Raw genomic sequence first — 26267 nt, 5'->3', positions numbered from 1 at the left:
TTGCCGTTTGAACAAAAAACATTGAAGGAAATCTTATTGCCCCGCCATTTTATATAGCAAAAGGAGACGCCGTCATGTTTGCCGTTAAAAAACGAAACGGTAGCCGTTAGACCGTTAACCCTAAGCCCACGCAAGAGATAGCATCAAAGGACATGCGGGATTTCCCGATGATTTTATTGGGGAACTCGAAATTCTATTAAAATTGGTTTACTTATTAAAATTACCCCTATTCGCCTCACAACTCAAAAGTACCACTTGGGGAAAAATTGCCAATTGGGGAGACCAAAATACAAGAATTGTGAACGGGGGACACACTTTCGAAAAATTGTTAGAGGGACGAAATGGGGGTTATCAACCCTCTAAATGGGGTTATCAACCCGCTTGCAATTTTTCCATTACTTGGTGTATTTCTTCATTTATTTGTGACATTTTTAGTGTAAGTTTTCCTATTATCGAAAAGTGACCTATTTCCTGGCTGCATTCCTTTAAATGGTAAATGGTTAATAAAATCAGGCATCCCTTTTACAAATTGGGCCCTACTATTAAATTGATCAGCAGAACCGTCAATCTCATACACATCAGAAACTGGATATTCAATCACCCATAAGTCTACGAGAGCGCCTGATCTAATGTCCAAAAACATGTATGTTGGCTGATGACCCTCTATAAACTAATATTTTATGGGAGATGATAATTTCGCATTCCCCTCGAGGATAATCCAAACCCCTTTAAAGTGAATTGACATAAAAAAAGCGTTGGAAGTGTGCCACATAACCTCCTCTTTTGCCGTCAATTCAAGATGATAAAGGAGTGCAACTTATCCCAAAGGAGGGGGTGTGCATTTATCAACTTCCTATTATATAACCAATTTACTTCTAACATTAAGGGCATGTTGGGCAACCATTCTTTTTAGGATTTTTCTCATTTTTGCCTTGCCGAGGAAGAGAAAAAGATGGAAAAATAAAAATAAAAAAATCAAGAAACTCTTCTTCACCTAGCAACTTTGTTTCTTTTCCGGATCACAACAAAAACAGTGCAAGAGAATTTGTTCGCCTGATCTTTTTGAAGTACACTAATTTGATTCAAACGTTTCTAATTCTCCTGTCCCCGCTACGAGTGTAGCTTGGATTGATTGTTGGGAATTTGGCTTGAGCTTTTACTATAAAATCAGGTTGGGTTCAGTTTGATTACAATTTATCTTTTACCAAAAGCTCAACCCGACCTGACCTGACCCGACCCAAGTTTCACCCATACTCTCCTCCCATTTCATTTGTTCATAAAGCAGGAGAATTAGTAGAATTACAATGGTTTTTGTACACGCCCTATCAATTTGTGTTTTTCTAGGCATTATTTTTGGCATTAGATAATAGATACAAGATATTTATGCTCAATGAAAACCTAACAATAGGGTTATAGCTATGGATGTTGAGTTGCAAAAAATTAAAATAACTTTATTAGGGTCCATCACATAAGCCATTTCGCGGAGGTCTGTTGCATGAGAGAGCAGCCACACATGCTCAGATTTTGTCTTGTTAATTTAAATCTATCATGCGATTTGCATATGAACAATGGACAGGTAAGGGCAGTTTTGTAATTGCCGTTGAACTCTAGAAACAGTCGCTTTAGCTCCACGGCAAAGTTCTTCACCGTACCAAGTCATTTCGGGAATATATTTTCCGAATTTCTTGAAAAAAGAGGAATATTTTTAAGATTTCTATCTGGTCAGGGTATCAGAAGTTCGGAACCCTCATTTCTTTATGCATATTTGATAATGGCGAGACAACTCGAGCTGGTCAGACCCCGTACAGAAGGGATAGACAGGTCGGATGTTGTACCGGCTGTAGCCGGTGACCGACACAGTGTCGGGTCATGAAGACTGAGTAGAAGGTATAACAGTCTAAGATGGTTTTCTTCCTTTTTTTCCTTGTTTTTATTTTCCCTGTTTTTGTTTGGCGAGTGAGGGAGGAAGAGAGTGCTTTTGGTTTTTTTTTTTCCTTTAGTTTAGATCCTGTGTACTTAGCTTTATTCCTGGCGTCTTAAAGCAAAGCTTGGAATGGCGGGACAATTCGTCAGTTTTAAAGAGGAAAAAGGCCAATCTCACCAAAGGTTCGGCCACGTGTCGGCATCTAAGGGTCCAACCTTTCAAAAAAGAGGTTTCCAAGTTCTTCTTGCCGAAGAAAAGGATAGTCAAGGGGATTTATTGGCCCCGTCTTCATATTAATTTTGGGGCTTTTTGCCCTTTCTTCGCACTTTTGCCCTTTTTCCGATTTTTGAATATAAGTTAGAAATTCCAAACCTTGTTTTTCTGAGGCTATCAAATGTCTTTTTGTTTTTTTGTGAGTTGTCTTGAATAAGTGGGCCAAGCATATTCTGTCAAACTGACAGGTCTAGCTATTTTCCTTGGTCCCACACTCATTGGATTATTTTAGACGGTTGATCAAACAGATGAAAATAAGATCAATTAAGATTGTTGTTTAAGCCGTTGATTTCTTCTGCACGACTAAATCTTGCGACTGTTAACTATAGGACCTGCACACCCATTAGTTGCCCGGATCACCATGCATGTGTTCCTCGTGTGAACTATAAGTCTTTTGGGTGTTTCGGGGCTAGAATTGTGTTGATCCCCACTCAGAGATCCATAGGTCCTAATAAACAGTGAAAGCACCTACACTGGTTATTGAAATAGCTAAGCTTTTGTCCTGATCCCCACTCAGAGATCCATAGGTCCTAATAAGACATGTAGTTGGGGCTGTCAATGGGCCTGACTTTTACAAAGTCTTGGTCAAAAAATGAATAGAGCTTGTATTTGTGCCCCAAAGTATCTATTTTGTTATCTGGTCGTTCAAAGCGAAAAAAAAAAACACTAGGACAACTCAATTCACGTGCCAAATTTGCAGATAATTCCATACGCTTCCATCTTCGAACACACACTTGGGTAGCTCCAAGGCAAACTGATGTGATCCGTGGGTGTAATTGCCACTACTTCTCAAACTACTTAAAAACCCAATTATCTCTTCTTCTCCGTGTAGAAAAAGAGATTGGATAGGAAAACAGGATCCCGTTTTGTGAACAAAAAAGTGTCAACCAGTAGAGCCACGTCAACTAAAAGACAAAGTAAGGGGCTCGAATCCCAACCTTGATAAAGGTCAAATCAACGGTGGTGTCACTCCTGTTTTTATTTTCCAAACGAAAACCCGTTTTCAAAGTGTTTTCCTTAAAAATAATAGAACTAGGGAAATGATTTCAGCGCTCCAATGTATTGAGAATCCCATGTTTGTCGTGTAGTATTTAAAGGGCTTTATAGGGCAAGCAATTTCACCTGTAAAAACGGGGATCCTCCCCGCCCCGATCGGGGCAGGGATTCCCCGATTGGAGCGGGGATGGAGATTTAAAAAATTCCCTGATACAGGGACGGGGCGGGGGGCGGGGATGGCTCTGTGCCCGGCCCTCCCAAACATGAGAGCGCATGTTATCAAAACAATGGAGCGCAGAGATCATTTCCCTAAACTATTGTGATAGGTGTCTTGTTTCTCACCCAACCTGGACTCTCCACGCAAATAGAGAGAGACTCGTAATCTTTTATTACGAATGGAATACAAGAGAGGGAAAAGAGGTTCGGATAATTTGAAAAGGTATTTGGTAGGTAAAGAAACACATAGATTTGGAGAAGTTCCCTCTCCACTTGTAAAATTATTTTTTGTGTATAGTTTTACAAAGGTGGTTATTTATCCTTTATAGAACGTTGCATTCGAAATTAAAAAATTAGAGTAATAGTAGTGTTGGGAAAGTTGTCTTGTTTCCCACGCTTGATGATTGGAAGTCAAATTAAGAAACCCTTCTCGTTTACGAACATGGCTAAGCGTGAGTGAGCTCGGGTATGGAAAAACCTTTGACATAAATTCTCTTTCATGCGTGAGAGAAAAGAGAGAGAAGGGTAGAGAGAAGAGGATTTTCTTCTTTCTCTTGGGTTTTCTTCACGAATCTATGGGTGTTCAGAGTAGAGGCGGGGCTAAGGGGGGCGACGTGGCAATTGCCACTGCTTGAAAATCTCAAGAAAATCGTAGCTTTTTTGAAATTAGGAAAATTATCCCTTTGCGGCTTTCAAGCCCTACGTAAATTAGGAAAATTTATTAGGAAGATCCAATAAATGATAAGTTTGGATTTTCGAATCAGGTGGGCTAGATCAAGTGATCTTTTTTTTAATATGTTTTTTACGATGTAAGAAGGTCCAGAGAGAGAGATATTACTGGTTGTAATACTGGTTGTGCCTTATCAGTACAACTATATATTTTTATATTTTCACAAACCTAGCTGTCTTTGCTTCTTTAATTGGGTAGTGAGAGTTAACCCGAACGGGGTTGGCTTCTCAGCTAGCATCGTGGGTTCGATCCCCATAGACGCGAGTTTGAGTCCTCTCGGAGTTACCTGATGCATGTGGTTTACGGTGATTGCGTGCATCCATAGGGAAAATATTGTAGTCCGCCGGGGTCCCAAATCTTAATGGTCACGATCAATTTAACCTCGGCTTCAAAATTCGCTACAATCAAACTCAAACGGAAATATGATTTTTCAAGACACACCATCGAAACAATGAAATGATCGAATGACTGGAAAGAATCATTAAGATTCTTGGAAAAACATTCAACAAAACTATCTTTGTCGCCATCAAATCTTTAACCTTTCTCTACACGAACAATAGCTTGCTCAAGTTTCAACTTTTGATTTTCTTTTCTCATTTCCTTAATCGCCTTGCGGATTTCTTCCAAGCCCTCTGTAAATTGTTTTTGTCCTTCAATCATTTTCAAAACTAATTCTTTAATTTCCTGAAAATCTTCACGTATCGATTCCCAGAACATCGACGATATGGCCATGGTGCAGGATCGACGGCTCTGATACCACCTGTTACGTGCCTAATCGGCCGTAACGGAAATAAACAAACAGAAAATAGAAAAAGAGAGGGAGAGAGGTTGATTCTAGGCAACCGGACCTCCTAATGGGTCGATTCGAGAGGAACCATCACTCTCCTAGAACAAAGTCACCTTTGCTGTTGTAAAATTCTTCTCTTCTCCCATTTCATTAGATTACTACAACATAAATACAAGCAAGAGAGAGTGCAACATCACAAGCACACTTACCCACTAACAAGACACATCACAAATAACTAACCCCACCACCCTAAACTACAAACTATTATCTACATAACTACTACATTAAAACTACCCACAACGTAAGCACAAAACACACTATGTGATAAAAAAAAGAAAAAGAAAATTGGCTAGTGAGAGTTTTTTGGGAAATGGAATAATCTTTTGACGGATATTTAAATACTAAAAGATATTTAAATACTAAAAGACAAGATGGTTTGTGAAAACATCAAAATATTGTTGTGCTGATATCATTACCCTATTTGTTTTATTACATTTAATGCATGTCACAGGCAATATGCTACGGGAACAACATTGGATGATATTATCCCATAAAATATGGCTAATCAGCCAACCGAAACCATTTCATTTTGTGTGACTAACTTTGTCGCGATGGATACTATGTTCCTCAGTCTAGACTCTAGGTTGTTATCAAATGTTGAAGAGGCCTGATGTTAGTAAAATGGGGTCAATTCAAGCAGACGTTCAAGATTCTTAGTAAAAGTCCTTAATGTATATATGTGTCAGTTGACAGCCCAACATGGAGCTGAATGGGCTCTGCATGCTGGGAGGCCCATGTCAAGATAACAAGCCCAGCATGTAAGAGAGGCATGCGTGGTAACCTGTGTGTAGGAGAGTCCAATAGATTGGATTGGGGTTCCAAATTAGGAAGGATGCGTGTTTATTGCTACGGGTATAACAGGCAGGACCCGTACGCAGGTACATAATTCATCTTCTAATTGGAGAGTGGATCCATATTCGGGCCAAGCTCGTGATTGTGTCCAGACCATTGAGAGCCATTTCTGTCCTGTGAAAGTGAGCAGATCCGTTGATCCGAATGACAACTGTAGTCGGATCCATAATACATCTTCTAATTGGAATGGATCTGGAATCGGGCTATTCATTTATGGGCTTGGAAAGGCCTCGAACCCTTAAGATTAAGCCTTTGAGTGCTAGTTACATGATAAAGGTACAACTTCTGGTCGGGACGGGCTGGGTTGAACTTTTGCCAATTAAAAGTATTGGAATCCATCCTAGTCCGACCTGATTTTATGGTAAATGCTCAACCTGAATTCCCAACAATCAACCCAAGTTGAGTTGCATACTCAGCAACTTGCTAAGTACAAAATGACTAAGACATGAGTAGCAACAGCTATTCTAGGGATGGGAATTGAACCGGCTTGGTGGAAAGATATTCCATGAAAGAAACCACAGCGGGCCCTCCTACATAGGGATGCAACTTGGGTCAGGTCAGGTTGAGCTTTTACTAAAACATTAATTGGAATCAACCCGAACCTGAGTCAATTTTATGGTAATAGCTCAACTCGACTTCCGAAAAGACCCGAGTTGCACCCTTATTCTTCCCGCAAAAATAAGGACTCTAAAAATCCGCCGAGGGGATCTCCATCGTCCGATCGAGCAAAGGGTTGTGATATCTTGTAGGCAAATTGTCGGAGTAGTTGATTGCCTCCACACACCTGGTGGGTAGGAGAGTCCAAGCCTGCTAAAGAATTCAACGTTTCGAGAATGGGTCGAGGAGACCCAACAATCGGATAATGGGCCAAGTTGGAATTATGAGCCGAATTTACTAGAATCCAGATGTTGGGAAGTATAAGATGCAAGGTGCAGATATTGAACAAAAAAAGGTTACGATGAACAGAAGTGGACTTAGGGGCCGTTGGGTCTTTCGATGTAGGAAAAAATTTATAGAAATCGGAAATGATATTTTGCCCCTCTGACGGATAAAATCCCCCTCTTTAACGTTATTCGTTATGTTTTAAAGGCAAAGAAAAACGTTAGAAGGGTAACTTTATCCTCAAGCAGTGAGAAGGGGGGAGGGGATATCATTCCCCTTTTTTTTTATCATGGAAAATGATATTCCAACTAAGGGTACAGTAGCGTTGCAATTTTCTTAGAAGACGGGGAAAAAATTATTTTGGAAAAAGTTTCGATGGAGAGTTGGCCACAGGATGGAAAACTCATTTTCCATAGTAAATTTTTTTCCAAGATTCTAAAATCCGCTTTTCCAAACGGCCCCTTAGTATCATAAAGAGAAAATTACTCGTAGCCCCAGTTTCTACAAAGGGCTTACCACTCTCATTTTCTATTGAGATGTCAGGCTGGGCCGATGACCTACTAGGCTGCATGGTGTAATTTTAGTTCCAGTTCATTATGATCTCTTGGAGTACAAAAAGCAAACAATCATGGCATGATCCAATGATAAGTCCAAATATAAATTTTCAGCTCATGCTGATGCTAGTTAAACTTGCATGGATACAAATTACTCAGATATCTTGGGTTCTCTTAAACCACCCATGTCATATATTGTGATAATCCGTCAAGATTAGGGTCTCCAAAGGGACATCAACAAGAGTCTTCATCATCTACATCCTCAAAAGAGAGCATCCAATATTTCTCTTGTTCTACAGTTTGCTTACGAGTAAGATTCTTTGAGGTGTAGATAGGATGTATTACAAGGCAATTACAAATACGAAAACGATGATATGGTAACCGAGAGTAAGACTGATGGTAGAAACCAAGAATCATATGGCGCCATGTGTACAATAACATCACCTTTTCAATGAATTTCCTAAAACGAAGGAACGCGTAATGTCCGTTGCGATGTTGTGGCAATAATTGATTTGTGTGGTATCTGCTCGGTTGTAAAACGGCTGTCAAAAATAAGAGTCATCCTTGAAGCATATCTCCTACGGAACATTACAAGTCAACCTTGAAATGTTTGGCCAGGATTGGCATATGTCATATGAAAAGGCAATAAAAAGGATGGAAATGATTTCATCACAACCATTTTTAAATAATAGCACTAACTCGGCTTGTCTTTTCTTTTTTAATTGGTTCGTCGGAGCTTTGACAGCTGAGTTTCTGCCCTAATAAAAGCTGAGTTAATGAAACTATTAAAACATGGCTGTGGATTTGTGTACCGTAGAGTTATGCCCAAACCTCCACTACAATTCCCTCCTATTTGGAATAAATAAAGATTTACCACCCATTATTTTGAGTTATAGAAGACCCTAGGGCTGCAACAGGGTCGGGTTTTTCAAAACCCTAGCCCAACCCTGGATCCCATTATCTCGGCCCTAACCCACCTTGACCTTGAGTCAGGGCCAAACAACCTCAACCCATTGCCCGCCCTACAGGGCTCAGTGCTGGCCCTGGCCCGCCCTGATTGAGCAGGGCCGGCCCTAATTGACCCTAGTGAAAATACTTGTTAAGAGTGCCAAAAATAAAGCAACCACTTATCATATAGAACAAAATGATCAATAAACTGAGAAATGGAACAAAATAAGACAATATGAATTCAACAACATGATGGGCAACATAGACAACTAATAATAATAACCTAAAGAAACATCAATCCAAGATAATAGAAAACATTAGCAAAAGAAACATGCACAGATGGTTCAATTCTATAAAAGAAAACTTAGGGTCGGGCCGGGTCAGGGTACCCGAGGCATTAACCCAGAACCCGACCCGACCTGAGTCAGGGTCTAAAAAAATGAACCCTGACCCGCTCTCAGGGTTGGAAAATCTAGCCCTGACCTTGTTCGGGATCAGGGCGGGTCACGGCTGACTGGGCCAAACTTGCACCTCTAGAAGACCCCATTGCCTTTTGGCGCAATTACACTTTATAAAACAAGGGTATATGGAGATTTATTACAATGATCAAGGGCATTTCATACTCGGAAAATGTACCCTTAAGAAAAAGAGAAGAATGTATCTTCTTCGCAGTCCAGTAACCTTGCCAACGTGACCAAATCTATCTGATTGTGGGCAATGTTCCGGTCGGAGCATCCAACACTGGATCCCTGCACTTCTGTTTTCAATACAGAGTGAGAAACATCTTGACCGTGGAAAATATTTTCTTGGATTGTAAATTCGTTACTTCCATTTGGGTCAGATTCCGGCAAGTCGGACATCAAGGAGAAATCGAAGAATTTGGCAATGTCAAAATCCTTGTCTATCGATTGGCTCTCCTCAAGCAATTCACTCGATGGCCCACACCCCAATTGGGTATTTTCAGATCCTCTGTATTCATCGTTGGGTTGAAACCTCTCAATCCAATTTGCTTTTGGTTCCTCGCGAACGCAATTGCTCTCGAAATTATGGTTTAATTTGTGATTAAGTTGGTCAATAGTCAACTGTTTTTTGCTCAAATGGGAATTCCAGTGATTCTTTATTTCGTTGTCCGTTCGACCAGGCAATCTCCCTGCTATTATAGACCATCTGCAGAGAGAAAAAGAAGAAGCACTTCTTAGTATATATAGACCGGACAACATTAAGGAAAATCTTATGGGCAAATTAATCATTATACGCATTGTATTACAGCTATTATTGCTCCACAAATCACTGATTTACACGGGGCTATATTGACTCTTTTGCCCAATGATCGAATCTGCCAGCACTTAGAAACAAAATTCTCTGTTTTTCTTCTCTCCGTATGTTTTTCATGGCTCCTTTTTGACTGAGTTATGGCAAACAGTGTCTTCATTTCGATTGCCTACACCTAAGAAAAGATGAAAAGATGAAAAGACAAAGGAGGAAAAAGAAAGCGGAACTTAATGTTGGATAAAACCTGGGGTCAAGTAGATTAGTTCAACAAAATTAGTGATATATGTAATTGAAATGAAACGAAGAAATTACCTTTGATGATCCCGGATGTAAACCGCAAATCGTAAGCAAAGATCAAAGGAAATATGTAAGAAAATGAAAATAGTTAAGTGGTAGAGGCACGTTACGGAATAATGCTACCCTTAAGATAGATTATCGCTCCCACCACGCTTGATATACAATCGGGTTCTCTTGCGACCTATCTCCAAAATACAACACCATTATCTTTGTCGTTGACGGTGTTCACGCACCAGCTCGGACCTTGTGAACAACAGTTGATGCCAAATAATTTGCCCACTTGAAAAGAAACTTGCGAAATCTTGAAAAGCTTAAAGCTTGTAAACATGCAAAGTCTTGAAAAGCTTAAAGCTTGTAACACAACTCAAGAAACAAGAGAAACCAAGGTGAGGAATGGAGATGATCGTGTGTGTGCGCAAAAAGGTTTCTCAAATATACACCTTTATAATACACTATTCATTGCAATCTATATGTCTATCATTGTACAACGGTCACAATAGGTATTGCAAATGACTGAAATTTTAAATGAGAGTAAAGTTGTAAACGCATTATAATATTACAATGTGAAAACGGATAAAGCTTTTAAGTGCAATAAAATATTTTGAAGAAGTAAGAAGGTAACATTGCAAAATTACAACCTTTGAATTTTCATTCACATACAGACAAAAAACTTTGAAGGCATTAAATGCTAAAAAATAAATATAAAAAACTCCAACACTTAATCCCTTTTAAAAAGGGCAAACTTTATTTCTTTTCTTATTGATGAAGAGAGTGAAGAGGACTTTGGATCAAAGGACCACTCCGACCCTGAAGAGGTTTCCTCATTAGAATCCTCCTCGGAAAAGGAGGATGATCAAACAAACATAAAAGGTCCCAAAAAATCTCCCAAAAAGAATGTATCCTGGGCGGATGTGCTTAATCAAGTCCACCTGATTCAGGTCGAGCGTGAGGATAGTGGTGAAGAAGAGACTCCATAACTTGAGGAATCAAATGAAGCATGGCAAGAAGTTCCCAAGAAAATTTGGCCAAAACACTCACAAAGAGCCCAACATACGCCTTTCATATTAGCTGATTATGTAATTCACAAGTGTTGAGTATTTTGTTCTCTTAGGCTTAGTGTTTGTCGCTCATATGTGCTGAGCCTTGCTTTCCCTCTCTGGCATGTTCTGAGTTAGGGTTGGTTTTGAGCTTTTACTGTATCATCTTTCTCTTTATCTAATAAATCGGTAGGGGTCCCCGCTAAAACCAAGCTTACCCATAAAAAAAAAGGGCAAACTTTATTTCTTTTCTTATCTCGAAAGTAGATGCGAGGATTTCATCGCTACTAAAGTCCAACGAATGGATTTCTATTCGCACATCATTGCTCCTCCTCTTTATAATAATATGGGACTGATATCTGCAATTCTGTATTTTGATAATGGCACAACTCACTTTGTCTTATATCTTCTAATTGAATAGCTTTTAACGACTAACATACCCAAGATGCTATCAACAATCACTAAGAAAAGTGTAAAACAAAGAGTAGTATGATTATAAAAATATGGTTGTGTGGATATCTGCTGCCTTGGTTAATCTCCAATGCATCATTTTGTAAAATAATGAAGTCTCCAACAGCTTATGCTTTTGGAGTAATTGGTTGTTTCACATGGTATCAGACCCAAAGGTTCTGAGTTCAAAACTCTTTGATATTAAAATTAAATCCACATATAATAGCCAACCCAAAAGAGGGGCCACACGTCCAATATGTATGCCAACCCTAAACAGAGGGGCCACACATATACAAATGGACGGTTTGGATCATCCTATGGAGTGGGCCATACTATACATTTTAAGAAGTGCGGGTTTATACCGTTACCCATCATATAATTTCTCCTTACCTATAATTTCTCTATACTTTACTTCTTGGAAAATACCAGTATACAGTACTGCCACATGTTGTTGGAGATGGCGTTATTTAATATTTCTCCCTCATGTATGGCCCCCTCTTTAGGGTTGGCCGTTACATGTGGAGTTTAATATAAGTAGTTTTGAACTCAGGGCCACTTTTGGGTTGGTCGGTACATGTGGATTTTTAATGTAAGGAGTTTTGAACTCAGGACATGTGCTCATGTAAAACAACCAATTACTCCAAAAGCTTAAGCTGTTCAAGATGCGGTATTCAATCTTTTATAGTCTAACACAAATCTAAAACCTCCCTAGGTAAGAAGAAAGTCACTTTTATGCTCTTCTTAAAAGACACTTATTGGGTCCGGCTTCTACCTCGTCTGCATATCAAAGCCAGCCACATGGCATTGAAAATAACTTGATTAGATAATCCTAGGCCCTTGATCCACAAAGCCTCGTTTAGGGTTCCACTGAGAAAAGATAAACCGTGGATATATATATTCCTTAAATCTTAGATGTGGGATGTCTATCTTAGATGGGACCAAGGCCATGTATCTCACCTTATGATGTTCTATGAGTCATGAACTCGGTACATGCTTGTTCATTTGGGGGATATGATATCCTCCTACCCTCTCTCTCTGTCTACACGGTTTCTGTGAGAATGGTTCACTGCTTGAGGATAAATTCATCCCCTTTAACATTTTCCTTTGCCTATAAAACTTGACGAATAACGCTTAAGGCGGGGATTTCATCCGTCAGAAGGCGGGGAATATCATTCCCCTTATTTGGTTGTCCCCACAAAATGTAGCATTGCAGCTTACGTTGCGTATATCATTTTTTTCAATTATTATTAATTTTTTAATACTAGTGATATTTATATTATAATTAATTATTACCTGTTTCCTAGTAAGTTGTGAAGCCGAATGATCAAATCCTCTTCCTCTTCAGAAATGTTCCCTCTTTTAATGCCGGGTCTAAGATAATTCAACCATCTCAACCTGCAACTCTTCCCACACCTGTTGAGTCCTGCCAAAAGACATATAAATGCGGTAAATATAAATATTATGGGAATTTCTAGGGACCATTGCCATTCAAAAATTAATAAAATGCTAGGGACCATCACAGAAGGCATTTTTCGGACCGGCTGTTGCATGTGAGAGCAGCCACACAAGCTCAGATGTTGTCTCATTCACTTATTCATATGAGGTGGCTGCTCTCACATGCAACAGCACAGCCGCAAAATGCCTTCAAAATGGTAGGGCTACACATGGTTCGGTTTATGGAGGTTTTTTTAACCGAACCGATCACATCGGTTTGGACAAATTCCAAACCGTAACCAAACCGATGGGGGTAATAACCGAACCAAACTGAACTGATTTTGACCAGTTCGGTTTGGTTCAGTTCACGGTTTATTTGTTTTTTGACCAAGGAACAAAAAAAATTCAAAAACATACAATCATAAGATTCACAACTTAATCACACTAAAATTTTTATAGTCTATTTAAATAGACAGCCATTGAAAGGATCAATCCCAACTACCAATATTTGGGTCTAAAAATGGACATGCATCTGTAACTGAAACTGTTGATCTTCTAGACCACCATGAGGCGACCCACACGATCCTGGTTCAATACCCAACAGATCTCATTCGTAAGATAAAGGGACCTGGATCTTGAAAATTGGTTTCAAGTGACCAACAAAAAACCAGCGGACCATATTGTCCGCTCCTCACTTGATAAAGCTGAAAACACTCAAAAGACCAAATTCAAATGACTTCAATATTACATATTGAATTTCAACAATCACAAAAACCGTGAACCGAACCGATGGGATCAGTGGAGACACTCTAACCCTAGCTTCTTATGTTGCATTTAATTTATATCTAGGCTTGAAACGGCAAAAAATGTCAAAAATGCCCATCGGTTCGGTTTGGTTCAAAATCGGATTAAAACTCAAAAACCGTGAACCGAACCGATCATCGGTAAAAGTTTGAACCGTGACCGAATTGATTCCTAGAAAAACCGAACCGAAAGGCCCGGTTTATCGGTTTGGCCGGTTTTTGTGCAACCCTACTAAATGGTCTCTAGAGATCCCAAATATTAGATAGCGAAAGGAAAAATTGCCAATGGGGGACACCAAAATACAGGAATTTTGAACGGGGGACACACTTTTGAAAAATTGTCAGAGAGGGACAAAATGGGGGTTATCAAGTCTCTAAAAGAGGGTTATCAACCCTCTGAATGGGGTTATCAAACTCTCAAAAGGTGGTTATCAACCCTCTTTAACAATTTTTCAAATTTGTGTCCCCTGTTCACAATTCTTGTATTTTGGTCTCTCCCATTGGCAATTTTTCCATAGCAAAATTGTATTGACACCCTCAAAGGTAGGCACGCATTCATGCAAAATTATCCTTTGTTGAAAAAATATAATAGCAAATCTGATAAGGCAAATGATATGTGGTTGGCTAATATTTAACTGTAGGAGTGTCAATTTCCCATTTCCATTTTAAGTTCATTGTGAATTTTGATTCATATGAAAATTTTGAAACTTTATATAATAATTGATAAAAAAAATTACGACAGTTAAAAGCCTACTCAAATTCATATTGCTGCCTAATATCCAACGGAGGTTCAATAAAAAAACGAAAATCGTTTTCATACACCTTAATGCAAATCTTCGAAATTCATTGGAAAATAATCCTAGCTCCCTCTTAAAAAAAATTAAAGAACCACAGTTGAAATTACAGCAGGTTTTGCACTAAAAAACAAGGTGACTGAAATTCGAACTATGTGCCCTAATATTTTCTTGTTGAGATAATGACTTACCTACTAGCTTTTCCATCTACGCTTACCTACCCTACGGCAGGTAAGGTAGGACTGGGGATTTCCCACCTTCCTGATTAAAGAGATTCGTTTTGGGTCGTTACGAATTTCACTCGTCAAGGAAAAACAACAGGAAACACTTTACTTACTCTCTGACTTAATGATCTTCAATCGTTGCATTGACAACCTTTCGGACAAGGGAGATAATGGCTTTTCTCCTATAATCCTATCTAATCACAGGAAGGGAAAGGCAAAAAGAGGAAATTTCAGGTGTTCTCATTCTTTGGTATCTTTTTAATTAATTATCCCTTTCTAGTTTCTACTTTTTATGATGAGGAAGTTAGAGCAAAATGCTCAATATTCTTGTAACTTTGTATCCTATCTTTCTACAAATGAATGGATCAAAATAACAATGAAATTCACGAGCCTAAAAGAGTGAGGAATTTGAATGGAAATTAAATGATATAAGAGTGTATGGAAACCTGCTTTGATTGGGAGAGATCTCCACTTCTTATCTCCATTTTTTTTCACGTAATCAGAAAGCTTTTGATCCTCTTCAGCTGTCCAGGCTCCCTTGTTTACGATTTTCTTGGAGCTACTGCTTTCCGTTTTCTTAACCATTTCCCTTTGGATGGATTTCTCTCTCTAGCTACTCTGTAAGGAGTGAGCCAGATGACAAACTCGATCACTTCTCCTCTCTATTTATAAATGGCTACGTTCGTCACATGCAGGTCTAATCTAAGAGGGGTGATGGGAGTGGATATTATCCTACAGGAGGTGCAAATTTACCATCTCCCTTATTAGAAGTGGCCAAACGGGCAGAAGACAAACTTTTAATTACTCCGTTTCCGTTTCAAGAATTAGACACAAATCAACGCAATATTTCAGTTTCACAGTCGAAAATAAAAGAATTGACTCATGAACATGACAAGTCAGTGTCGAAGAACATCATTCTCGAACTTTTTTATCTTTCCTTCTCCATCACAAAAATTCGTTGTTATTTACAATATAAATCAGAATATTTTAAGTTGATTTTTTTTAATTACCGGGACACTAAGGCCACTTTGAAAATCAGTGACTATCATTTCTAAAGTTATTATAACCATCGTTTACAAATAATTATACGAGGAATTCTAGACTGAAGGGAGCCCTTGCAAAAAAGAGGTGAAAGGGCTCTCCTATTCTAGACTCAAGCATCAATAACGGTTGAAAAGTCAAACATGATGGTGATGTGCAGCCAATGGGGAGCCCTTTCACCTCTTTTTTGCAAGGGCTCCCTTCAGTTTAGACTTCCTCTAATTATATTTAGCTCAAAACCATTTTCAAATAAATTTATATATATATATATATATAATATATATATATAATTTGATAAATGGTAAACTGGAGAGTGCCCCGGCAAAAACCAGCCCTAAGGGCTTCCTCATTGGATCCACCTCATCAAAGTACATTTATAATAGCACTGAAAATGTAGAAGTAAAGGAATAATTAGGGTACTGATATATTCGCCCCTTTTTCTCTACTTGGGGCAGCCCCCTCTAGTATAAAAGTGTCATCATAAATACACTAGAGGGGGACGTCTAAAAAATGGGGAGAATCTAACACTTCCCAATAATTAATGCATTTTGGTGAAGTGAATCCAATGCGGATCCCGCAGGACTTGTTTTTGCAAGAGAGCCAGCTCCGTCTGGATGTCAGAATTTTTTTGGTTCTTGGGACTTTTGTGGAATTTCCTCAGGAAACCCACGTTTGGTTGCTAGTTATATAGTGGGCAAAAAAGAATCCCACAAACCAAAATAACCCCGCACGAAACCCAAAGCTGGAAAAAAATTCCCAGGAACCAAAATAATCCCGCACGAAATCCAAGGAACCAAAATAACCAAAATAATCCCGCACGAAATCCGACACGGCCCGCGAGCCCGGATCCCCCTTTATAAAATGTATATATTTTTTTGAAAAACCGGAAAATACCCCCCAAAAGTTGTTTCAAACGGCTAATTTTGGGGGTCTTTTCATCCAAAACATATATTTTCAAAAAAAAAAAAAACACGGGCCTGCCCTGCACAGCACGGCACTGCTGGCAGTGGGCCATGCCGTGCCTAGCTTCGAGGATTTCGGCCTGGCCCGGCACGGCCCATGAATGCTCCCGTGCCGTGCACGACACGTTTGCCACCTTGACCCATGGGTCTCTCTCTTTCCTCTGGGTTAGATTTATTTGGGGGTTGATTTATCACTGCCCATCTTTTAACGTTTGTGGGCCTACCATACTCGAGTCACATGTGTAGCTTACAAAGTGGAAATGACGAAATTTATGGTGTCCGTATGAAGCCCTGACAGACATAATTAGAAAAATAAACAAAAACATAAAGAATTTCAATAAAGAAGATGATATTGGCAGCCCTCTTCTTTGATATTCGAACTCTTGCTCTCTATCAGCTTGCTGGGAATTAAGCTTAATATATCTAAACGGGGACTTCATTTGAGTATGGAAGATGGAGAGTGAGAGTCGTTCCAAGTAAAGCTGGTTGTGTGTGTTATCATTTTCAGAAGTTTAGCACTAGAAACAAAAGACTTGGATTAGAACTATAAAATGATTTCTGCTTTTTGCATTTCTCGGTGATCACTTTGATAGAAAGTAAAGCACTACAATGTCGAGTTACAGAGTGTCTGATGTTCTGCTTTTGGATTTTGAGCACTGTGTAGTGTTTGGGATTGGACAAAATATACTTTTACAATAATAGGGAGGTCAGTGTCTCAGTGACATGTGAAACTGGCCCAATGTTGGTCGAGAGTTGCCAGCTAGGCTGATGTTTCTCCATCGAGACACGGCATTGCCACCCATATATTTAGGAACTCCCTCCCTTTTCTCAATTTGTCCTAATTAAAATCAAACTAGTGGCGGGTAGACATATAGAACAAAATGACAAGAGAGGAATTGCCAAAATTAAAGAGTGGCAATACCAAACTTCTTTTCTTGTGATAAAAGATGGGAGAGATGGTTTTTTCGCCCCCCTGCGGATAATGCACCCCCCTTTTTTTATCGTGAATTGTGGACGGACTTTAACGCTTTTTTACTTCAAATCACGATAACAGGGGGCCGCATAATCCTACGTCCGGGGCATGGTGAAACTTAGGGATACTCTTAAGCACTGTAGTGTGATAATTTGGGTTGTGAAAACTGAAAACATTCACATTTCACGTGCCCCCTTATTTTTGTGTGTCACCATAATACTTATGATTTAAAGTGTACCGCCAACAAACATTCAAGTGACCCAAATAAACAAACAACCATTCAAGTGTTGGAAAGTCTCCAGCTAACCATTTGGTTTGGAGACAGCGACGTGACCGTAAAAATGCCACGTGGTGACCTGACATTTAACCCCTCGTTTTGTTTTACTTTCAAGGAGAAAGTGGATGATTCATCTTTGATTAATCAAAACCCTCTATTTGATTAAAGTCCATCACCCAATTTATATTTTTTCTTCTTGAATATGGACAGTTAAAAGCAAATTAAATACACCTAACAATTGACATTCAACGGCTAACGGGTTTCAATTTCTTTGAATCTAAATGTACTCGTCTCACCGGATTCAATAGAAATGGGACACGTGTCTTCTTCTTATTGGAACGAACAAAATCCAGAGTTTTGGCATTATTTGCTCCGAGATTCCAGCTGAGGCGCAGGGAGACTTTTATTTTACTCGTGGATATCTCTTTCCCGGACGAAAGAAATTAAGAGCAGAACGCTTAGGCCCTGTTTGGATTCAGATTGTGACAAACGATTGTAAGCCCAAACCCTATTCTTAGTGTCAAATTTACATTTAAATTTGAGTCTAATAATAGGTTTAGGATCAATTACTGTTACATGTTGCAAATTTGAAAAATGACGAGAAAATGTTGTTTTTTGAAAAAACACTAAGAAATACTGTTTTATTAAAAGAAATGTTGTTAGGGACAAAAATACCCCTCAACTTACTTTAATCTTTCTCTTCTTGGTTTTACCATTTTACTCTTTTACTTCTAGGCGATAGAAGCCTTCTTCTCCGGCGAAACATCTCATTTCTCTGGCAGCAGATGCTCCTTTGTCCTGAGAGATTCTGAGGATCAACAACTATGCCTTTCTTGAAAGCCAAGAGCACCGATTTATCAGTGTTTATATCGTCATGTGAGCAGAGGAATAAAATAGAATGGGAAGATGAGAAGGAGAAATTGGATTATGGACATGTTGAGAAACCCCATTTGATAATTTTTTGTTGTGTTACTGTGGCTAATGGAAAACACCACTACCTCTCTTAACTTCTAAGTATTTCGAGATCTCCCCCTCTTCTTCTCAACGCAAAAATAGGTACTCGAAGCCAAAACAGGATATTCGAAGCCAAAATTTACTTGGTCGAAGCCAAAAATTACTTGGTCGAAGTGAAAAATGTGTTTCCTGTAACATTCGCCGTTGTGTTTTTCGCTTCGACTAAATTTTTTTAGAATTCAAATAACTAGTTTTTTTGCTTCGACTAACATGTTTTTGGCTGCGACTAAAACTTTTGAATTCCAGTAACATTTGGAACTTTTTTCGTCTTTAACTAATATATTTTAGCTTCGAGAAATATTTGTTGGCTTCGACTATCATTTTTTTTTTCTTCGACTATCATTTTTGGCTTGGAGTAACTTTTTTTTGGCTTCAACTAGCATGTTTTGGGCTTCGACTATCATTTTTGCCTAACTTACATTTTGCTTCGAGTGCCTTGCTTCTTATTTTGGCTTCGACTATCACTTTGTGGGTTTGAGCTATCGATTTTTAATTCGAGTTACATTTTTTTAGCTTCAAGTAACCTATTTTTTTGTTATGAATAACCCGTGCGAGTACTATTTTGGCTTCCACTACCCTTTTGCCTAGTGAAAGCTCTTTGAGCAACTGATTTTGGCTACAGCCACTAGAAAAGGGGAAATACTTACAAAGATAATGAGATTTTTGATATTTGGAAGAGGAAAAAGAAAATGAGAAAGGGACGTCTTTAGATAACTCCTTCTAACCTCTCAAGACAAATGAGCATATGACGGAGAAATGAAAATGTTTCGCCAGAGAAGAAGGCTTCTATCGCTGGAAAGATAAAGTGTAAAACAAATAAGAGAAAGATAAAGTAAGGTTAGGGGTATTTTCGTCCTAAAAAGTTCTTTTTTAATAAAATAGCATTTCTTAGTGTTTTTTCAAAACTCAACATTTTCTTGTCATTTTTTCAACTGTCCAGCATGTAACAGTAATTGATCCATAGGTTTAGGGCTGCAAATCCATTGTCATAATCAGAAACGAACAGGGCATTAAAGTGCCGTGGCAATCAATTGTTCTGTATACGTCGAGTTAGGCATATGCCATTACAACTCTTTCTCTCTGTACCTACTCTTCTGAAATGGGTAGGTATTGAGAAGAGTAAGTGGTATACAAATAATTGAGTAGATGGTTCAAGTTAAGGGGACAATAGTCCATCTTATTCACTGTTCCATCCAAAAGTAGGACCCACTAAACGAAAAGTCCGCATCAGGACATCAGTCACCTAAGTATACGGTGGCGAGGACCCAGCATTTAAACCTCCTACTCTTTGTAATAGTAAAACAATAGTAGTGCTTAGGTTTCTTTACTTTTCTACTATTCATCCGAAACTTTGCCTTCCACTTATGTGAATTTCATCTTAGCCAGGCACGAGAGATTTTTTACCAATCAATCCCAAAACATTTCAAAACTACCAAAAAAGGTTGTTTTATCAAACAACGAAAGGGGGCTGCTATCCACAAAAAATACCCAACTATCCTAATAGATCTAACCGTTGGATCATCCTGGTTATTAGATTAGACAACTATGCTAAAGTAGTGAAATCTTTTTCTTAATTAACAACTCATCACTGGTCTTTGTGTGGGCAATGGCATTTCCATCGACAAGCACCACTGAATCGTAGCCACGCAAAATTGGAAGAAACTGATTTCCACTAGTATTATAAATATAGGATTTGCTAGGGACCATCGCAGAAGTCATTTCAAGCTTTCAATTTACAATGTCACATAACAATTTGCATGTGTAATAAATATTTGTAACTAATATGGAGTGCCTAGATGTAAATAGGGAATGACCAGACAAGCTCTTTTTCAAAGGAGAAGAGCCGCCTCATAACTGAATATCTTATTCATTAAATTCGCATGAAATGTAGTCAGATATGATGCATCAATCTTTTAATCAAATTTCCACCTTATTGCTTTAATTTTTTAATTTTTACTTTTTCAACGCTTGAGAACACATGGGTGCAATAAAGCCAAAGGCCGTTGTGTCTAGCCTTATTTTCACTGACTTCCCTTATCATTGAAGCTTTGCTGTGCAACCGTGATTTCAAAATGAGAAAGAAGGAGCCTTCGCAAGGTATTAACATTCAAGAGAGTCCAAAATCAGTTGCCGTCATTAATTAGGGCCAAACAACCTTTCTCTTATAATGCAGGCGATAAGCTTCCCTACCCAATAATGGATGCCTGAGGTCCAATTAATGCTGCTTTCTTCAAATTTCTTTTGCATTGGAAACAATTATTAGATTCAAATTGGCTTCTGCCTTACGCCCTCCTTGTTTCCCTTTTTATTAAAGATTGTGACAACCAATTGTGGCCCCTTTGAGTCCAATAATCAGCTTGGGGCCACAATCGGTTGTCACAATCTAAAACGACAGGGCCTTTGGGTTATTTATTCAAAGTTAACTAATTTTCTTTGTTTTTTCCCCTTTTTCTCCGATTTTTTTCTTTTCTGTTTATAAAAAAGGACCCTCACGCTTATAAAAAGGACATTCAGATTCGTTGGTAACTCTCTCTCTCTCTCTCTCTCTCTCTCTCTCCCTTTTACCCCTTCTTGTGATTCCAATAATAACTGACTTGAGCATTGGAGTGGTCCCCGAAACCACAACTCCAGAGCCCCTAACACTTTCTCTGTGAGTGCAGGACTTTCACATGCCTACACTTCCCATTGCTAGATCATGCAAATAGGTTTCGGCATCATCAGGCCTCACTGTATTTTGGGTTGTATGTGCATGCGGGGCTGTCAACCGTACGAATCAGCTATAGATGTGCCATGTGTACGGTAGAGTTATGCCAAAGTGTCACACTTGCTTTGCTACTAAATAACTCACTTCTAAAGTATAAAAGATAAATAACGCCTTTCTCCAATAGCTTAAGGAGAAGTTAGTAAGTTAACATGGTATCAAAGTCAAAGGTCTCGACTTCAAACCTCCCGGATAGCAAAAATCCACATGCAATGGTCAGCCTAAAGTAGGACCACATGTGCCACGTGTTTGCCAAGTGGGCCACACGTGCGGGGGAGTGTTAAAGTATAAAAGATAAATAACGCATTTCTCCAATAGCTTAAGCTCCAAGAGAAGTTGGTAAGTTAACATTGCTATTTAGCATGCGAACGTCCCACTGATTAAACTGCCCTCCTTTTTACTATAAATAACAATTTAGCACACATCATTTTGGGTTATAGAACCATGGTTTTAAATTTCAGCCAAAATCCGAAATTTGAGATTTCGGTGGAGACCGAATTTCGAAATGAATTTCGGCCAATTTCCACAATTTTAGTCCAAAATTTCAGAATTTTGGTCCGAATTTCGAAATGAATTAAATAAATTTTTTTAATTATTACCAAATTTCAGGGTCCGAAACCGGTACCAAAACTGAAATTTTTAACCATGATCGAACACCCCATTGCATTCTATTTAAAACAAGGGTACATGGAGATATATTACAATGTTCAAGGGAATTTGGGTAATCCATCCTTAAGAAAAAGAGAAGAATGTATCTTCTTCGCAGTCCAGTATCCTTGCCAACGTGTCCAAATCTAACTGGTTTTGGGCAATGTTATGATCGGAGCATCCCTGCTCTTCCGTTTTCAATACAGGGTGATAAACACCTTGACCGTGGAAAATATTTTCTTGGACTGTAAAATCATTACTTCCATTTGGGTCAGATTCCGGAAAGCTGGAAATCAAGGAGAAATCGAAGAAACTATCAATGTCGAAATCCTTGTCGATCAATTGGCTCTCCTCAAGCAATTCACTCCATGGCCCACACCCCAGATCGCCATTTTCAGATCCTCTGTATTCATCGATCGGTTGCAAACTATCAATCCAATTTTCGTTGCTCTCGATCTTTTGGTTTAATTTGAGATTAAGTTGGTCAATAGTCAAGTGTTTTTTGCTCAAATGGGCATTCCAGTAATTCTTTATTTCGTTGTCGGTTCGACCGGGCAATCGCCCCGCAATTATAGACCATCTGCAGCCAGAAAACGAAGAAGCACTTATTCTTAGCATAGACACAGCAACATTAAGGATAATCTTATGGGCAAATTAGACATTATATATACGCATTGTAATACAGTTCTTATTGCTCCACAAATGGATTGGGAATGTGTTTTCACACTTAATTCCAACGAGAAAGTCTTAAATGGTTGATAAAAATCCCAAAACATTATCAAAACACGTTCCCAATGCACCTCGGCAAAACCCTTGTTTACAAAAGAAAGCTCTGCTTTCCTCATGACTCTTACAACTTCTCACGCATATGGGCGATGATGTTTTTAACTCCCCCTGTAGTATGCATTCGCCCGCCTCTTAAAAGTTTTTTTTTTTGGAAAAAAAAGCGTTACAGTTGCCCACTGTTCACGGTAACAGGGCGCGAATGCATACTGCAAGGGGGTGAAAAAATCATCTCCACGAAAATTATTGAAGCTCCTTTTTGACAGACTTTTGGAAAACCGAGTCTTCATCTCGATTGCCGACAGCTGAGAAAAGTGGAAAAATACAGAGGAAGAAAAAGAAAATAGAAAGGGAAAGAAAAATAATGGGCGTATAGACACGTGCTCATCATCCCATCCTTGTTTAAGAGTTTTTATATGGTGGCCGAGCGTCAATTCCTGTGGAGGCTGCTGTTGGATCGAATATCAAGGCGGTTTAACGCCCTTGATATTCAAAGTTAATTGCCAAAGATCTATGACAATCTCCAGTGAGGTATTAGAAGATCAACACAAGATGATGAGTACTTGTTTGTACGCCCATTCACCATATAATTTGATTTCTAGAGGATTTTGTCGCTTATAAAGTCTAGCGTATGGATATCTCATTGCACATCATTCCTCTTCTTTATAATAATATGGAACTGATATCTGGACTTCCTTATTTTGATAATGGCACACTACACTTTATTTTAACTGATTAGCTTTTAACGGCTGTAACACTCAAGATGATATCCACATTCATTCAGAAAAGTGTAAAACAAAGAGTAGTGGGATTATCAAAATATAGTAGTGTGGATATCAGCATACATCATTGTAGGATGCAACAGTGGGATCCGCCTTAAAACGAGTGCAGCCAAAAATTGCTGAGGGGCCATCCTAACTCAAGGTCCGTTTGATGGACAGTAAAAAGGAATAATGACAATGGTCTAGGCCATGCGTTGGCCACCGTGATAAAATATAGGAAGCAATGCAGTCGCCATTTTCACTCTCTTTTCTTTCCTGAGCCACGCCTCTAGTGTATTTATGACTTCTCTTTTACACTACAAGGGGTGGCCAGGGAAGAAATGGGGGTGACTAAGGCCCCGTTCGGCCACCTCATGATTTTCTACAATCTACAGGGATGGACGCGCGGTCTCACATGCACTCTTGTAGGACCCAAAAATTTCTTTTTACCATTGATCATAATTTATGCCCAGTTGTTATTTTGACATTAGCAAGCATTGCAACTTATGGTATTATGACAACAAAGAGGTGCAGATTTAATATTTCAATTATTATTATTACCTGTTTCCCAGCAAGTTGTGAAGCCGAATGATCAAATCCTCTTCCTCTTCGGAAATATTTCCTCTTTTAATGCCGGGTCTAAGATAATTCAACCATCTCAACCTGCAACTCTTCCCACACCTGTCGAGTCCTGTCAAAAGATTGACACTTTCAAACGCTGGCATGCTATCATGTCAAATTTTCCTATGTGGAAAAAATATAAAAGCAAATCTGATAAGGCTAATAATATATGTGGTTGACCAATATTTAAGTGTAGAGGATCAATACCAAATTACCAATTCCAATTTATGTTCATTTAAATTTTGGTTCCTACGAAAATTATGAAATTTTAAATAATAATTAATAAAATTTTACAAAGAGATAAAAGGTTGCTAAAATTCATGCTGCCCCAAAATCTCCAACCGAGATTTAATAAAATAACGAAACTACAACCACTTCCATCGTTTCCAAACATCTTAATGTAGAATTTTGAAATTCATCGGAAAATGATTCCCCCTTAAAAAAAATTAAAATAGTACAATTGAAATTACAACAAGTTTACATGAAAAAATAATTAGGGCCCGTTTGGATACCTCACGCATTTCTATTTTGATTTGGATTTGAGTTTTGTATACAAAATTCAAAGATTTGAATTTTTTTGCACTGTTGTAGCTGATTTGGAAATCTAAGGATATGATCCAGCTCAAAATATCAACTAAATCCAAATCTAAATCTTGTGGGTATCCAAACGTGGCCTTAAGGTGTTCGAAATTCTAACTATGCCCCAATATTCTCTTGCTGAGATAATGGCTTCTCTCCCACAATCCTATCTAATAACAGAGAGTCAGAGAGGGAAAGGCAAAAAAGAGGAAATTTCAGGTGTTTTCATTCATGAGTCTCTTTTTTATTCTCCCTTTCTACTTTTTATAATGGGGAAGTTGGAATCAAATCCATGACTCGAATTTCTCAGCACATAGGTCATACCCACTAGAGCAAAATGCTCAGAATTTTTGTAGCTTTGTAGCATATATTTCTACAAATGAATGGATAGATCTAAATAGCAAGGAAATAAATGAGAGAAGAATTTGAGTGAGAATTAAATGATATGGGAGTGTATGGAAACCTGCTTTGATCGGGAGAGATCTCCATTTCTTATCTCCATGTTTTTTCACATAATCAGCGAGCTTTTGATCCTCTTCAGCTGTCCAAGCTCCCTTGCTTATGATCTTCTTGGAGCTGCTGCTGCTTTTTTCTGTCTTCTTAACCATTTTTCTTTGGATGGATTTTCTCTCTACTCTTTAGGAGGGAGCCAAGTAAATCCAAAGACAAAAATCCAACAACACTACAGAAAACCCACTTCTCCTCTCTATTTATAAATGCCTCCGGTTCGTCACGTGCAGGCCTCTAATCTATTACAGTCCCCACACTACAGAAAAGTTTCGTATTTGTTTTTCGATGTTTCAGCTTCACTCAGCCTCGGCTAAACACCTCGGCTTCTAGATCACTCGTGTAGTGATTGAATGGAGGAGATTTCTCACGTGGAAACACGTGGATCACACATTTTCCTTGTTTATGGGCATTTTAGTCTAAACACCTCGTCTTCTAAATCACTCGTGTAATGATTGAATGGAGGAGATTTCTCACATCGAAACGCGTGGATCACACATTTTCCTTGTTTATGGGCATTTTAGTCTTTTCAACAGTGGGGCTGTATTACAAACTTTGGGCGTTTGCGGCATGTTCTTCAACACTTCCCATTTGGGTCTAGGGGAATGATAACCCCCCAACACCACACACATAAAATCCCCCGTTAAACGTTATCTGTTAAGTTTAACGGATAATTTATCCTCAAGCAGTGAACCATTCTCCCATTCTCACATAAACCGTTGGGATTTTATCCATTGAGAGGGGACGAGGGGGTATCTTTTCCCTTGGGTTTATTGTACATTATTCTTTTTGGTAAGCGGGTTTATT

The 26267-nt window shown here is 38.7% G+C and overlaps 2 protein-coding genes across 7 annotated transcripts; both read right to left on the bottom strand.

The window, feature by feature from the left end:
• Positions 1–8475: 8475 nt before the first annotated feature.
• On the bottom strand, positions 8476–15227 carry LOC143877005 (transcription factor MYB3-like). Of its 6 annotated transcripts, XR_013250514.1 has the most exons (5): positions 14984–15121; positions 12572–12701; positions 9807–11195; positions 9490–9669; positions 9250–9389 (listed from the first exon to the last, which is right to left on the bottom strand). XR_013250514.1 is itself a non-coding variant. In XM_077378706.1 (3 exons), the coding sequence occupies exons 1-3, from the start codon at positions 15116–15118 to the stop codon at positions 8861–8863; spliced, it is 798 nt and encodes a 265-aa protein (XP_077234821.1). In that variant the 5' UTR covers positions 15119–15227; the 3' UTR covers positions 8476–8860. The 6 variants fall into 6 exon arrangements, 1 of the variants encoding a protein (XP_077234821.1); XR_013250511.1 differs by having other exon boundaries at positions 9490–11195; XR_013250512.1 differs by having other exon boundaries at positions 9490–10142.
• A 6980-nt stretch (positions 15228–22207) lies between these two features.
• LOC143877004 (transcription factor MYB3-like) lies at positions 22208–25655 on the bottom strand. The gene is made up of 3 exons (XM_077378704.1): positions 25417–25655; positions 24315–24444; positions 22208–22789 (listed from the first exon to the last, which is right to left on the bottom strand). The coding sequence occupies exons 1-3, from the start codon at positions 25559–25561 to the stop codon at positions 22294–22296; spliced, it is 771 nt and encodes a 256-aa protein (XP_077234819.1). The 5' UTR covers positions 25562–25655; the 3' UTR covers positions 22208–22293.
• Between the last annotated feature and the right edge of the window lie 612 nt (positions 25656–26267).

Source organism: Tasmannia lanceolata, unplaced genomic scaffold, assembly GCF_043159265.1.
Source record: "Tasmannia lanceolata isolate RefF3 unplaced genomic scaffold, GAP_Taslan_0.1 ptg000005l, whole genome shotgun sequence".
Classification (NCBI taxonomy): domain Eukaryota; kingdom Viridiplantae; phylum Streptophyta; class Magnoliopsida; order Canellales; family Winteraceae; genus Tasmannia; species Tasmannia lanceolata.
Note: the sequence above shows the minus strand (reverse complement) of the source record. Positions and strands in the feature narration are given on the sequence as shown.